The sequence below is a fragment of the Miniopterus schreibersii genome, assembly GCF_964146895.1.
Source record: "Miniopterus schreibersii genome assembly, chromosome: 16".
Taxonomy (NCBI): Eukaryota; Metazoa; Chordata; class Mammalia; order Chiroptera; family Miniopteridae; genus Miniopterus; species Miniopterus schreibersii.
In genome coordinates, this window is record NC_138116.1 from 1,081,440 (window position 1) to 1,097,215 (window position 15,776).

The 15,776-nt window shown below is 65.4% G+C and overlaps 1 protein-coding gene across 7 annotated transcripts in view; it reads right to left on the reverse strand.

Annotated features, from left to right (window-relative positions):
- The window catches only part of BAIAP2 (BAR/IMD domain containing adaptor protein 2), a 46,385-nt gene that overhangs the window by 25,749 nt on the left and 4,860 nt on the right, over positions 1 to 15,776 (reverse strand). For all 7 annotated transcript variants that reach the window (XR_014000564.1, XM_081162607.1, XM_081162604.1 and 4 more), the window contains exons 2-3: positions 10,359 to 10,434; positions 9,112 to 9,198 (exon numbers count right to left, since the gene is read on the reverse strand). Coding sequence is in view for 6 of the 7 variants with exons in the window: in XM_081162607.1 (XP_081018733.1) it covers positions 9,112 to 9,198; positions 10,359 to 10,434 (163 nt within the window). In the remaining variant the exon portion in view is untranslated. The remainder of the gene's footprint in view (positions 1 to 9,111; positions 9,199 to 10,358; positions 10,435 to 15,776) is intronic.

A 15,776-nucleotide genomic window follows, 5' to 3' on the forward strand; every position in this document is an offset into this window, starting at 1 on the left:
CACACACAGGCACATGCACACACACAGGCACATACACACACAGGCACATACACACACAGGCACATACACACACAGGCACATACACACACACAGGCACATACACACACACAGGCACATACACACACACAGGCACATACACACACAGGCACATGCACACACACAGGCACATACACACACAGGCACACACACAGGCACATACACACGCACATACACACACAGGCACATACACACACAGGCACATACACACACACAGGCACATACACACACAGGCACATACACACACACAGGCACATGCACACACAGGCACATACACACACACAGGCACATACACACACAGGCACACACACAGGCACACACACAGGCACATGCACATACACACAGGCACATGCACACACACAGGCACATGCACACACATAGGCACACACACAGGCACATGCACACACACGCACACACACAGGCACATACACACAGGCACATGCACACACACAGGCACATACACACACATAGGCGCACACACACATGCACACACACAGGCACATGCACACACACATGCACACAGGCGTGTCCACGCCCAGATGCGCATGCACACACACACACACAGGCCACGAGGGGCGGGCCGTCCTCCCCCCGGCACAGCGCACTGTGGTGACTGCAATGTGCACAGAATGTCTGCGGGACACGGGCTGTCTTGGGTGGCTACCACCACCTTTGTTGCAAACAACTGTGACGTGGGGCTGCAGCAGCAGAGGTCGGGTGACCTCGGGAGGCTGGCTGGAGCCCTTGTCCCCTGCAGTGGGAGCCCAGCCCTGGGCAACGGGCAGGCGGGCCTGGCCGGCCTTGCAGTGGGCACAGACGCTGGAGCTGCTGGAGCCCAGGCCCGGTGTGCCCCTCGAGAGCACTCACAGTGCGAGCAGCCACCCCCACCCGACTCCAGAATGTTCCAAAAAGAGCCGGTGCTCCCGAGGCCCTGGCAACCGGTGACTGCCGCCTGCCTGTGGGCTTCCCCGGTCCGGGCCCTCACGTAAGTGGAATCCCCGCTGCGTGGCCTGGGGGTCAGCTCCTTCCCGAGCAGGTTTCGACGGTCGTGTGCACGTGGTGGCCGCGGCCGGTCTCCCGCCCTGCCGAGGCTGAGCGGCGTTCCAGCACGCGGTGGGCACGTTTACTGTCCTGGTGAAGCGATAACCTGCTCACCTTAGGAGTGTTTTACCTCCCCCTGACCCTGCACTCCACGGGCACAGTCTTCACAAGACGTGTTTTCAGGTTTTCCCAGCTGCCGCTCCCCCAGCCCGGCTCTGCTCCCCGCTGAGTCCGCAGACCTTAGGGTCGAAAGTCCCATGCGAGTTACTGCCCTGGGCTGTTTTCACAGTCGCTCCGCACACGCACCCACACTCCCTTCTCTGAAACTGGTGAGCAAGCCGAGCACTCGCCCTGCAGGGTCATTCATGGCAAACCCTGCCCCCCTTTGGGGTCACCGTGACAACGTGTCCATTGCTTTTCTGGCTTTTATTCTACAGTCAGGACTATAAATTCTCCGTTTTGTGGCTTTTTGTAACTTTGCAGCATTTCAGATAGCGTGTTCATACTTTGTTGCATAGAGTAAAAGGATTGTGGTGAATAAACCTAGGATTGGAATTAAAAAAAATAAAAGAGCCGTGGGACTGGCAGGATCAGGAAGGACTGCGGCCCGTCCGTGGGCCTGGACGCCTGGACGGAGGTCAGAAGCGGGCGGGGGGTGGAGGGAGGTGATCGGAGGCCCTTCTCCCTGCCTCTCCGGGCCTTAGCCTGGTGCAGACCTGCCTCCCACGTGAACTGGACAAGACACCAGGCGGGGCCCCAGGGCCGAACGCTGGCGCAGAGGCTTTGGGGTGGGTCTGAGGCCTGTGGCAGCCACACCCCAAGGTTCCCATCAAAGGCTCCAGGTGATCAAAGGGCTGAGTCACCTGCGCCCTTCTCTGGGGCTCAGAGGAGGCAGAGCGCGGTCTGCTCCCAGCACAGCCTTCCAGCGGGGGGCACTGCCCCGCCAAGGCCACGGGCACCGCCTGGGCGCCCTCCTGTTGCCACGTGCGCCCTGCTGCTTTTCTGAAGCGTACGTACGCGTGTCGGCGAGCACACACTTTTTCGTCAATCCACCTGAAATGCAGTAGCGGGGGTCACGGCACAGCCCCCAGTCCGTGCCCAGCCCACTGACAAAAGTGCAAGGACCCTGGGCCTTCCCGGCGCAGCGTTCCTGACACGGCGAGGGCCGCTGAGCCCCCTCATGCCAGCCACACAGTGTCCTGGGCACCCTCACCGCCTGTGCACGCAGGGCACCCCGGGTCTCACCCCGGCTCGTCTCTCTTCTCTGACGACCCAGCATCCTGTTACCCGAGCGCTGCTTCCTAAGCCCCTGAAACAAGTAGAATCAACATTTTCGGGGGAACCCACCATCCCTGCTGAGTGGCCACGGTGTTCCTTTTGGTCCCTGGTGACCACCAAGGGCACCAAGCCCCACTCGGGCACCTCTCCCCAGGGGCAGCCGGGGCCCCTGCTCCCTGCTGGCAGCAGAGGGCTCTGAGCCGAGGGGTGGCTGCCAGACTTGGCTGGGTGCGCATGTCACCTTCCGGAACCTTCTGAAGCAAACGTCCAAATGCTCAATTATTCCGGAGACTTCCCGAGTGGAAAAGGCACCTCGGAGAGCTAATTAGCATGGACCTGAACAAGGCAGGGATTCAGAGCTCTCGTTACAGGGAGACAGGCAGCCGGGCCGCAGGGGCGGGAGGCCTGCCCGGGGTCTGCTCCCAGCCCCGTCCTCCCCGCTGGCCTCGGGGCCACCAGCTCCTTCCCGGGAGAAGCAAGCAGGGGTCTTTTCCCACCTACAAAAAGGTGAAAAATGGGAGAGGGGGACCCAGAGAAAAACCGATGGCTGTGTTGCCACGGCGACGACAGCCGACAGCAATCCCCTCAGAACAGGCCGGGGAGGCCCCTCTGCGCCCACGTTGAGTCAACAGTCAGGGCCTGGTGGCCGGGGGCTTCGGGACCGAGGGGGGGAACGGCTGGCCGCAAGCGGGGCCCCTCCCCGTCCGTCCAGACCGGCTGCCTTCCCTGGCCCTTCCCGAGGAACCTCCACCCCACCTGCCCCAGCTCAGGCCCTGGACCCGCGTCGGCTGCACCTGGGCGTCTGCTGGGATCTCGGCATCGCCTCAGGCCGCCCCTGCCCCTGGGTCGTGGTCCTCGAGACCCACTGGCGCTCAGGCCTGCGCAGTCGCAGGGCGGGGCTGGGGTGGCTTCAAAGGGCCTCCTCCGCCTCCCGCTACGTGCAGGACGGGACTGTCCCACCTTCCCTCTCAGAGCCGAACGAGCGGAGGGCAGAGGCCCCGGGCCAGGTCCTCGCAGCCCCCACGCAGCCCCGGCTTGGACCCAGGGCTGACAGCCCCTCGCCTCCCCCCAGGCAGGAACCCCGGTCTCAGGGAGTGGCCCTGCCGTCACCAGCTTGTCCTCGGGACGAGGCCCAGCCATGCACCGCCGTCCCCACCAACATTCCTGCCCCCAGCAGGCCCCGGACGCCCAGGGACCTGCACACACGCTGAGCCTTCACTCCTGATACCACCAGGGCCCCTGCGAGAACACGGCGGATCCAATTAGGATGTGTATTAATCCCCCGGGACACAGGCTTGATCTGGCACACAGAGTGCTGGGCAGGGCGGGCATGCGGGAGGCCTGAGAGGGGCACCCCTACCCGGGACACCCAGCCCCCTGCCCCTCCCTGCGCCCAGCTCCTCGCTGCCACTGGGACAAGTGAATGCAGCCCAGGAAGGGTGAAGGTGTCCCCACTGCCCCCCCCGGCTGGCTGCAGCCTACTTAGTGCCCACACCGAGCTAAGCACGAGGACAGAGCCTCCACAAAACCCCGCCTGGGTCAGGCCCCGACAGATGGACAGGCCGAGGAAGGCAGGACAGCATGGCCTCTCTCCTTGAGGTTTTGGAGACCACTTCTGGTGGTTGTCTCAGGGGCACCCCTCCTCCCTGTCCTATGCTGGGGGGGGGACATCGGGGAAAGGCGTGGCTTTATTGGCTGGGGAGGGAAGGTAAAGGCAGGTTGCAGGCAAGAAGTCCTGCTCCAGGTCCGCCACGGGGACGCCGTCTGCCGCCAAGGCCCGTGGCCCCAACGTGACCTGGGGGTTGGGCGAGGCGGAGGCCGAGTCAGGCCGCCCGGGGGTGAAATCAACACGGCTCCACCTGCAGGGGTCCAGCTGCACATCACAGACCGTTGTCCCGGCCAGACGGGGGCTGGACGGCTCTGCCCGGCTCAGGGCGGGCAGGTGGGCCGCTCGACCAAGCAAGCAGCGGGTGGCGCCACCTCAGAGCCCCTGCAGCCTAAAGGAGGCTCCAGCAACGGTCCCACAGGCCCCGGGGTCAGGCAGCAGGGGGTCCCTGTCTGCCAGTCCTGTGTTTCAGCGACACGGGGACGGGCTCCCTGCGCCTCTGGGAGGGTCGGCTGGTGGCTGCAGGGACGAGAGGAAGGCCCCAGTCCCACAGGGCGAATCTCTGAGGCCGCCTGGGAACGCTGGCCTCCCTTCCTCACTTGGGGAACCAGGTGGACGGCAGCCAACTGCCAGGGGGTGTTCAGGCCACACCTCAATCCAGTGACTCAGTGGCCAAGCCCAGCCCGGTTTCAGGCTCAGGGGAGCAGCCTCCTGCCAGCGAGCACCCGCCCCGAGGCCGAGCCCAACAGAGCCCCGCCGCTCTCACGGGTGCAGGGTGCCAGCACCCAGCAAGCACGCACATGCCCGGGTCACAAACAGGCGGCCTCTTCAAAGGCAGAGAACACAACAGGGCCGGGGGAGACGGGGTGGACCGAACACCACGGCCGCCGGCCCCAGCCGCACAGACGGACGACACCAGGGGCAGGCTCCGGGCAGAAGCTCCGGCCAGGGCAGACTTCGACCCGCATGGATGAGACAAAGGGTTCAGGGGAGGCTGTGCCCTGGTCACAGCACCGACAATGCCGCCTTCCTGAAGAGTGCAGAACATTCCAGAAGGCTGTGTAACCTCAGCCTCTGCAAACCCAGGGAGGGCCAAGGGGCGGGCAACGTGGCCCGCCTCCTGCACGCCTGATTCCAGCACAGAGCGCCCGAGTCTCCTGCACACCTGCCCACGTTGGCACCGTGTGCCAGGAGCCCAGGTGCCTTGGGACTTGGGCCTCCGCCTCCCACAGGCTCAGGCCCAGCTGGCTCTGCACAGTCACGGGGGAGAAGAGCTCGGGGCCGGGCTGCAGGTGGGGTGGGCTCAGGTGTGCAGCACCCTGGGGGCACAGGGACAGTGCAGTGTCCCTCCCCCACGCAAGGGACTAGAGTGGTGTCCATGGCTGGCACCTCTGGAGCTAGCACCCCCTGGAGAGGGTACCCCGGAAGCTAACCCTGGGAGAAGTCAGCAAGCACAACACAGAGGGGGACCCTGGGCCAGGCCATTCTTGAGTGCAGTGGACCCTGGATGGGGGACGTGTGCTCTCAGCCCCTAGTGCCCCACCCCGTGCAAGCCGACGGGGGCTGGAGCGGGAGAAGCCGGTGACGTTGGGGACACTGGGGGGAACAGTGATGGGCACAGGTGGGAGGAGACCCGTGACCAGCTCAGAGCCCGGTGGGTAACGGACACCCTGAGTTCTTTACACTGTTCTCTCTGCTTCTGCCTGAATGAAAATGCCCCAAAGCTTAAAGCTCACAACAGTGGGAAAGCCCGGAGGGGACATGGCCACTGCTGAGCAGGCCCAGGGCGGGGATGGATGCCAACACCAGCTGTGCAAGCAGCTCCTGCAGCCAGGAGACTGCCCTCCCTCGGGGCAGAGAAAGGGACCCCCACGCCCGACCCGCGCCCACCTCGGGACATTCGGGAGACATCCTTGGCTCCGCGCTGTGCTCCCACCAGGCTGCCGGTGGACAGGAGGGCTGGCCGGGTGAGGCCATCCGCTGCCTGCGGCCCTCTGCCCTGCGGCCTCCAGGCCGGGCCCTCGCCGGCCGCACAGCTGGGGCCCCATCCCTGGCCTGTGGGCTGAGGGACACAAGCCCCGCCGGTGCCCGGACAAGCAGGCCGGCCCGGGTCACCCTCCCCGACCATCAGCCCCTCCTTGGCCGCCAGGCCGGGACGGTCTGCATACGGCGGGGACTGGCCTGGAGCCTGGGCCCGGGCTGACCAGCGGAGTGCGGGCGGCGAGCGGAAGGGGCTCGGAATCAGCCCGCGGGGCAGACGGCCGGGGCGCCTCGGGGGCTGCGGCTGCCGGCGGGGGACGAGCTCGGCTGCGGAAGATTCCAGAACTCGGGACCCAGGCGGCGCGCACTCCGGCCACGCAGCCTGCTCGTGAAAGTGAGCGGGGGAGCCCGCCCGCCGCGGGAAGAACGTCCCCGAGAAGATGAGAGGCGGCCTCTGTGCGGGCCGAGGGACCAAAGGCCGAGCGGCACTCGCTGCTCCACAGGAGACGGACGCGGGGCCGCCGGCTGCTCGCAGCTCGCAGCTCGCAGCTCGCAGGGCGGCTTTGAAAACCGCGGGGAACTGCGCGCCGGAGTCGCTCCACTGCCAGACGCGGGCCCCCGACTGTACACGGCCGCCGGCCAGCCTGCGGGAGCGCCGGGCCCAGCAGGAAGCGGGCGGGGAGCCCAGGCAGCCGGCAGGAGCCGCTCTAAGGAGCGGGACAGAAAACACCGGAAGGACCGGGGAAGGGGAGGGGTCAGGACAGGACACTGAGGGTCAGTGAGGCCCCTGACCCCTCGGCCACACCCAGAGGGGCCCAGGCAGGACGTCTGCGGGGGAGGGCGGACGAGCCCACGTTGCTGGGCGTCGAGGCCAAGTGGGTCAGCGAGGGTCGCCTCCGAGCCCCGGGGGGAGCTCCCCTCCCCGGGAGCCACCCCGCCACTCCTGAGGGCCCTCCTCACCCCAGACAGCAGGGACGTCGCCCCTCTAGCTCCGCCCTGGGGTGGGGTCTGCAGAGGAGAAAATGACCAGGACAGAGCAGCCCCGGGCCGGGCCGCAGGAGGGGCCGCAGGAGGGGCCGCAGGAGGGGAACGGCTCCACGGGAGACAAATCGGGACGGTGGGAGTAACAGAGGGGCCGCCTGCAGGGAGGTTCAGCTCCACCTCCGTCCTAATCCCTGCTCAGAAAGCACACCGGTGGCGGCCTGGGGCGGGGTACAGAGGGGCGACGGCAGAGGGGTTTCTCGGGGGCCCAGGAACTCCGGGGCGATGCAGCCGTCACCACCATGGCGTCTGCGCACACGAATGCGTCAGGCTGGTCACACCGTCCCCGTCAGACGAGGCGCCCACGACGGCCCACAGGGACGCTGCGAGCACAGCGATCAGCCTGCGGTGGGCCTCTCAGCTGGGCCAGGACCCCTGCCGTCACCTACACACTGGACAGTGGACCCGTGAGCCCCGTGGGGTTCCCATGGGCGCTGCCCCCCGCGTCAGAAGCCCCCGTGTAACTTCTGGTTGCTCCAGACTTAACCGTCCCTGGGTGTCTGCGGGGAGCTGGCTCCGGGAACCCCTCCCCCAACACGGTACCAGAGCCCGCGGGTGCTCAGGCCGCCTGTAGGAAGTGGCCTCCGGCGTCGGTCAGCAAGTAACGCACGGTCCACACGGGGCGCGTCCAGCCATGAAAAGGAGTGAAGCACCGACACGCACGACAGGAGGGGCCTCAGAAACGCGAGGCCAGGGCAGCGACGGGCGTCTCCCCCGCGCCCCCCCGCTGCCCTCCCGGTGCAGCAGGCACCAGCCGCAAGCCGACATCCTGCCCGCCGGGCCTGTGGCAGCAGCGACCCCAGGGGACTCTGTCAGCAGGAAGCTCTGGAGCCTCACGGCGGCGGGACTGCGGGCTACACGGGACCCCGTCTTCCCCAGGGCAGGCCTGGCCCTTCTGTGCGGGTGACCCCAGGGAGGTGGCAGGCCCAGGGCTCCAGCACACGTCTCCCTCAGCCACATGGAATCAACCCCAACAAGTGCCCGACACAGACAGCAGGGGCTGTGTGCGAGCACTCGGACTCACACCCACACCCGGCTCCGCACCCCCAGGGCCCAGACCAAGGCTGCAGGCGTGAGGCCCAGGAGCGCCGGGTGGGGACCACGTGCGGCCTCTGAGTCTGGAGCCAGCTGGCCCACGGCCCCGTTTACCACAAAGGAGCCCAGACCTGCGTCCACCAAATGTCCCCTCCACCCCCAGGCTGAGCCTGAAGGCCTGGCCACCAGCCCCTAGGCCCCTCCATGCACTCAGGGGGCTGCCAGGCTGGGGCAGCTCTGCATCCATGAGGGGCGAGAGCCAGAGAGCAGCAGGACCTCCCCGAGCCCGGAGGAAGGCCCCCCATCCCTGAGAGAAACCCCCCCCCCCCCCCGGCCTGCAGGAGGAGTCTGGCCCCGGCCACTCCCTCTGCCTCCTGCTCTGACCCCACCTCCAGCCCAGGCAGGTCCCACTGTGTATCTGTGGACACAGGACACACTGGCAGGCCTGCTGGCAACGGCACTGGGCCTCCATGTCCCCAAACAAGGGAGCGGCCGGGGCCACTGCAAACCCCACAGGACACAGACCCGACTCCTGGTGCAGGACGGGTGAGAAGCGCCAGGGGCAGTGATAGCCGGACGGGAGCTGACCCTCTGGCTGACAGTCCTCTTTTGTCCCCACCCGAGGGCTCGGCCAGAAGCCACCACGGGTGAGACGGAAGCTGCCCCCAGACCCGGCAACTCAGCGGAGCCCATGACTTCCCCGAGATCTCTCCACCATGTCTCACGGGGTTTGCAGGCCCGTGGGGACCTGTCGCAGCCGTGGGCCCCGCCAGCCCGTCCGTCGCTCATGTTTACACCAGAAACGCCACCTGAGCCCAACGCGTTCCACAGCCGCCTCTACAGCCACTCACGTTTGCCCTGAACCTGCACCGTGAATCTGCGCCGCCCCCCACCCCGGGCAGGGCGCCTCAGGGACAAGCCACCTGCCCGGTGACCCTTCCGGAGGGCGTGCTCCTCACAGCCCTCGCCAGCTCGGAGAGTACCGTCGTTTTAGAAAATCTTTCCCCATCTGACAAGAAAAAGCTGACCCCACCTCCAAGAAAGACCAGCCTCCAGACCTGCCGGGCACACCTGGCGCCGTCAGGGGGTCTTACCGAGTTCTTTGGAGCCCTGGCTCTCGCTGGCCAGCTCTCCCATCTTCACGAGCGCGTCGAAATAGCCTTTGGCAGCGTAGGTGACACCTGGAGAGGAGGGGGGAGGTTAGTTCCCTCTGGGGTCAGCAGACCTGCGGCCCGCGGGGCGCAGCCAGCCGTCCCCGGGACGAGACAGGCTCCAGTCCGGGCTGGACCTGACCCTGGGCCTGGGGCTGATGCTCCTCTGGTCTCGCCCCACCTGAGAACACAGGTGCGTTTGGGTGCAGAGCCACCGAGTCCTAGTGCAGGAGCCACTCCCAGCAAGGGAACCAGGGGTTGGGGGGACTGAGCGCCCCTCATGAGACAAAGACTCAGAGAAGCCTGGAACCCGGCCGGTCGAGAGCCAGCTAATCAAGGGTCCTGGCCAACCTGGGAGAGCTCTGTCCCCCATCTGTCTCTGGTCTGGGAGCAGACTCATGGTTGGAAGTGAGTCGTGCTGTTCAAAGCTGAAGCCACCGCTGTCCGTGGGGGGTGGGCAGGGGGTCACACGTGGACCTGGCTTCTCACTGGATCCAGAAAGCTGGGGGCTGCTGAATTCGTGCCCGGCATCTGCTGCCTGGGGCGACTTCCTCCTGGGGGCCCGTGGAGACCCAGGCTGTGCCCTTCAGCTGAGGAGGGGCCGGCCCAGGGCCCCGGGGCCCGTTGCCAGCGGATAATTACAAACTCCAGTCCATTCTACAGAACCCAGTTAGGGGCTTGTAACTGGGCACTTATCAGATTTTATTTGGTGGTTTTTAATCAGGTTCACACAGCGTGTTCTGCAGCCCAGAGGTGGGGGCTCCTCAAAACCAGTGGAAACAGGCTGAACTTGGCACAGGTCTGGCACCGGGAGGCCGAGGGCAGCGGAGGTGATGGTGGGGATGGTCCAGGGAAACAGGTGGAGGGAGGAAGCCTGTGATTCTGCTCAGGCCCCTGGGGAGCCGGGGGTCCAGGTGGGGACGGGAAGGACCGGGAGGGAAAGCTGCGGTTCACACCACAGAGCAGGCACATAGACCAGGGAAAGGCAGGCCGAAGCCTTGGCCAGGACGCCACGCACTCGACAGGGAAGAGCCTGGGCTGAGAAGTGCCCCACAGACGGCCCTAAAAAAGGAAGCAGCTGCCAGCCTGCACCGTCCTGACACTTCCGATTCCCACCCCGTGTGCACAAGGAAAATGAGGCCCAGCCGGGAGGAGGTGAGACCGGCCCCCGCGCCGGCCCCGCGCCTCACCTGCCAGGGCCTTCTCGTAGTTCTTTCCCATGGCGATGAAGTTCCGCAGGCTGGGGTTGAACTGCTCCATGATGGTCTGGGAGAGAGGAGAGAGCGTGTCAGTGGCCGGGGACCAGCCATGGGGACGAATGCAGGATGCACATCGCCTCGGGGAGGCCACAGCCAGTTGCCCAAGCCCACCTGTGCCCTTGAACGCCCTTGAGCAAACAGCCTTTCGCATCTGTACAATGGGGACAGGAACAGAACCCGCGGCGGCGGGCTCTGTGGCCCCCTCAGCAGGCCGTGGGGCCGTGCGGGCCGTGGGCCATGCGTGGCACACAGTGGAGCCCAGACGCGTGGCTGCTCAGATGCCGGGTCGTCTGGCAGGGCTGAGTCAGCCGAGCGAGGCCCTCCCGCCGGCCACACGCTGACTCTCAGGACACCACAGGGTGTCCTCCCCACCGAAATCCTCGCTCAACACGCCAATTACCGAACAGCAGCTCTGATTAGCACCCCACGGCCGACCCGCACGTGCCCGCTATGAGTAACCCGCCGGCTCCAGAGCTGTGCGCCGTGGACTGACGTCTCGGTGCCAATATCAGCAGTTCTTAGATCTTAGACTGAAGAAATTAGATTTCCACTCAAAGGCCAAATAGATGTTTTAATTACAAGGCATAAACACAGGCACACACAACCGGAGCCAAGCGCCTTCTCCCGGGGAATCTGCACCGACTGCCGACAGCCAACCCCACCAGCCACGCGGGAGAGACACCCCGTCAAAGACACCCCGTCTCGGCCACGTCCTGTCTTCAGGGCCGTTGTTACCACCTGCGCCCCATCGTTCCTGAGGCTGAGGAAAGGCACGGAAGGGAAGCCCGAGGCCCCTGAACAGAGGCCACGGCCCAGGCAATGCCCTTCTGTCCCCTGCTGCTAGTGCCCCTCAACCAGTGTGACCAGTGTGACCAGCACAACGGTCACCCAGAAGGGCAGCGGGACCTGGCTCTAGAAAACCCGCTACCTGGCTCCTGCCTCCATCTACCCGCCCTGAGTTTGGCAGGAGCGTCAGCCCGGGGCACCCACCGGGCCCTACAGCATGCGGGGACCCCAGGGAGGAAACGCACAGCCAAGCCCCCAGCGCAAGCTGGACCTCAGCTCCTGGACCACCTGCCGCGTGATCACCAGGGCTGAGGCACACGGGGCAAGAGCAGTGGCCCCAGAGATGAAGTCCCGTCCCCAAGGGGCTCCCAGCTCACGTGGGGGTGGGGAAAGGAGCTCTCAGCTGAGGCGGGCAGCAGGCGCCTGGGCATGTCATAGGGAGAGGGAAGCCGCCGGCAGGCAGGGGCAGGGCAAAGGCCCGGAGCCAGGGCCCGCTGGGCGCTCCAGGGCGACAGTGTAATCCAGTGCCAGGCGAGGGGGCAGGGAGCAGTGCCGTGATGGGCCAGAGCCCCCGCCTCGCAGACAGCCAGGCGGTCCCAGGGCATTTCTGGAAGATCCCCTCTGGCTGCGAGGTCCAGATTGCAGCCAAGGGCAAGGGCAGGTGTGGGGACTTGTTGGAACTGCTCAGTCACCTAAGAGGTGAAGGTGCCGTGGAGGCAGTGCCCACGTGTCCTGAGCACGGTGGACCGATGGGGCGTGGGTGGGGGGGACAGGACGCAGGTCATTGGTTTGGGGACTGGACCCTGCAGTGGGGAACCCAGAGTCCAGACACATCATGTGTAGGGAGTGAGGACTCGGGGTGGGGATGTCATGTAATGGGCAGGTGGGCATCCGGGAGGACTCTGAGCCAGGTTAACGTGTGGCCGGAGAGCTCTGGGCCTCGCGGCTCAGCAGCCGTGTGGACCTGTCGGTAGAGAAACCGCCAGGGTTTGGACAGAAAGGCACAAGCCTAGGAAGGCGGGTCCCATCCCGAGGCCGGCATTCCAGCGTGTGCACGTGTGTGCTCAAGTATGTGCATGTGTGTGCACCAGTGTACATATGGGTGCTAGTGTGTGTGTGTGTGTGCACAATCTCAGCACCTTTCTCCCTGCAGTGACAGGCGCGGGTCTGAGACGCTGTCCCAGAGGGTGAGGTTCGAGGACCTGCACTCACAGGCCCCGGCGAGCTGAGCTCCAAGACCTTGCCCCCCCAGGTTCCTGGGCAGCACCGCACCCCCACCCTGGCCCCGCCCAGCTTGTCCTCTGAGCTCCATTACCTCCCTGAGTGATGGCAGGAAACAGTCCACCAGCTGCCCAGGCCAACCACGGAGGTCACCGTGACGGCCCGCCCACACCCCCCCAGTGACACCTGGGGACAGCGCCAGGTTTCACTTCCTCAGCTCAGCGCTGAGCTCACGCACAATGAATGTGGGAGCAAGCAGGCAGGACGGGCACCTGTGCAGGGCAAGGCCCTCGCCCCGCGAGGAGGGGCGGGTGGCCAGGACACGGGGGCTGGTCACACAGGTGTGGCTGCCTCCTGGAGGCTGACGCCCAGAGGAGTCTCCTTCCCTGTGGAAGGGTCAGCTCTGCCTTCCAGCTCAGGGTGTGGCCGCCCAATCCCTGACCCGAAGGGCCACCCTTCCTGGGGCGGGCGGTCGTGGCGTCACCTGCCTGCCTCAGAGATTTCCTAAATCCGCACAACTTTGTTGGGAGGGGCCTGGGTGGCCCAGGAAGGACCGAGTCCCTCCAGTGGGGTGTCCTCTCTTGCCCAAGTCCCTAGCTATTCGAGGACTCACGCAGACGCATTTGGATTCAAGGTGGGCCCAGACCATGCTCAGAGACCTGGAGAGGGGTGCCTGCCCCCCCTGCCCGCCCCCCCGAACCAGGCCCTGCAGCCGCCTGCGTCGAGGGGCAGGAATGCCAGGAGCCCCCACCATCTCTCAGAGGAGGGCCTGTGGCCCCATCACCACACTACATTCTCAGAAGCGATGGGACAACTGTATTTTTGGGGGAACTCTCTGCTCAGAGAGAGCCAAGATCCAAACATGCGAACACCCTCCCCAGCACGTGCCCTGGCTGTTCACTTGGGAAGGGGAGGGAGAACCTCTTTGTTATGGGCACCGAAGGGAACCGGAACAAAAGCAAGGCCGGGACCCTCGGGTCCTGGCAGAGGAGCAGCGGCGCTCTGTGCAGCCGACCTCAGGCAGGGCCCCAGCAAACCACAAGCCGGCCCCGTCTGCGGGCTGTGGGCGCCCAGGGCCTCAAGGTTCACGCCTCACCCCTGTCATGAAACTCGGGGGCCCCGGAGAGCCACGGGGTGCACCGAAGTGTCGTGGGACCCCACGCTCCGAAGCAGCTCCCCAGGCCAGGACCGAACCCTACGTGGGCCACGACCAGCACCTTCACACTCCAGCACCTGTGCCTGCAGTCGAAACCCCCGGATCTGTTCCCACCCTGCTGACAACGGGAGGGGCCGCCCCAGGGCCCAGGTGGCCATGGGTCCCCCACACCCCATAGGCTGTGAACCCACAAGGCCTTCCTGCGTGGCCCGCTCTGGTGACTCCCTGGACGGTGATAGCCATTTTGATTTTCACGGGTCACGGGTCACGCGTCTGCCCGACAGCAAGGACAAGGGCAGTGGGACACACGTCTCCAACTCGGGAGACCAAGAAGGGGCTCTGCAGGGCCTCCCCCAGCGGCCCGGCCGCCTCGGGCTCTGCTCCCTCCCGGCTCCGGCCAGGGCCCCTCTCCAGCCACTTCCTGGCAGGGCCGCCGCAAACAAAGAACAAAGTTTCTGTGCCGCGGACGGAAGGGAGGGCGCGCCTCCTGCCTCCTCTCCAGCCCCACACGCAGGAGCCGGAGCGGTGGCCTCTGCGCCCCGCCTCCGTCACCCCGAATCCTCTCCCAGTCAGTCTGCGTCGCGGCCCCACTGTACCGACGGACAAAGTGGGGTGGTTACGGGGCTGTGCCAGTGCCTGCTTCGCCCTGGGCTGGCAGCACAGTGGCTCATCCCCCCCCACAGGCTCCAGCACAGCCGTCGGGCCACCAAGGCTGCAGGACAGGACCAGGTGCCACCAGGTAGCTCCACCTGCCTGCGGCTCCCCAAGGAGCCACGTTTCAGCCACAGCAGAATGGGGTGAGGTTGAGGTGGGGTCCTGCTCCAAGCCCCCCTTCTCCAGGAGGGCCAATCCCTGGCCACCTGTCACTGCGGCCTCCCCCCAATCCCCATGGGCATCAATTAGCTGGGGCTCTGGGCAGAGTGCAGTCTGTCCCTCTCTAAAACCTGGGACGTCTGCCCTGGGAACCTTTCTTAAAGGAGTAAAACCAACTCCAGGAGCTCAGTAGGTGCTGGGGGGCTTCTTGGAGGAGGCAGATCTTGAGCTGGGTTTCATTTGGTTAAAGCCAGGGACAAATCAAGTGGGCTGACAACGCTTTCAACAGCACCAGGCTCCCCTCCCCACATTCTCCACCAGGCTCTCCCAGGGGCCATGAGCCCCACCCATAGACCACAAGCCCCCCTGGGCCGCAAGGACCCCCCCACTCTCACGGCCTCAGCCTGACGCCTCCAGCTGGGGTCAAGGGCCAGGGCCACAGGCAGCCTCCAGAGGAGGGATGCGAAAGCACTTTGCAAAGGAACCCTGCACTAGCAATGGGAGCAGGGAGGGCTGGGCCCGCCCCCAGCGAGTGGGAGGGGGGGCCCGGAGGGAAGCAGCCACATGCTGCTCAGAGGCCAAGGGTCTCCCTAGAGGGGCTGGGGTCTCGGCCTCCTCAGCTTCCCAAGAAGTTGCCAACATCATAATAAAATGACATCTCATGTCTGCCACGGTGCCCTAGTGACATCAGGGAGGAGCTGAAGGGTGGGTATCCCATCCTACCGTGGCGTGGGGCCCGAGGGTGCTGGGCAGGGTCTGTCCTGCTGTGAGCCGCCCCTACAGGAACCAGGCAAACCCCATCAGACCAGAAGCCAAGAGCAGCAAGGTCCAGACACGGGCCCCACCGGCCCAGCCACTTCCTTCCTGTCCGAGAGGCCTGTCCTGCCCATCCAGAGCCAGGGGCAGGGCCCTCGAGGGACTGCAGACACCTTCCAGTGTGCGGTCCTGGGCCGCTCGTGTCCCGGCCACTCAGGCTGCCCCAAGGACACGTGTGTTCCATTCACTTTCTGCCTGTGGTCAGGCTACACTGGGGCCCTGTTCCCGCCAGCTGCTCACAGGATGGGATCTCAGGAAGCCCTAAGAGACCTGTATTGTCACACACTGAGGGCTGGTGTTTGACTGAAGGTGGGGGGGACCCCTCAGGGCCTGAAACACCAGCGGCCTAGAAACAGGCAGGTCACTGCAATTCCGACAGCACCCAGATGACCCCCACAGTACCAGCCTGCTCACCTTAGGGGGGGTGACGGCCATGGGTGTTGGGGGCTGAACTTGTCCCCTAGATTTTCATGTGTTGAAGACCTAACCCCACACTTCAAAAAGTGACTATTTTGGAAATAGAGTCTTTACAGGGGTAACCGAGATGATGTCCCCAG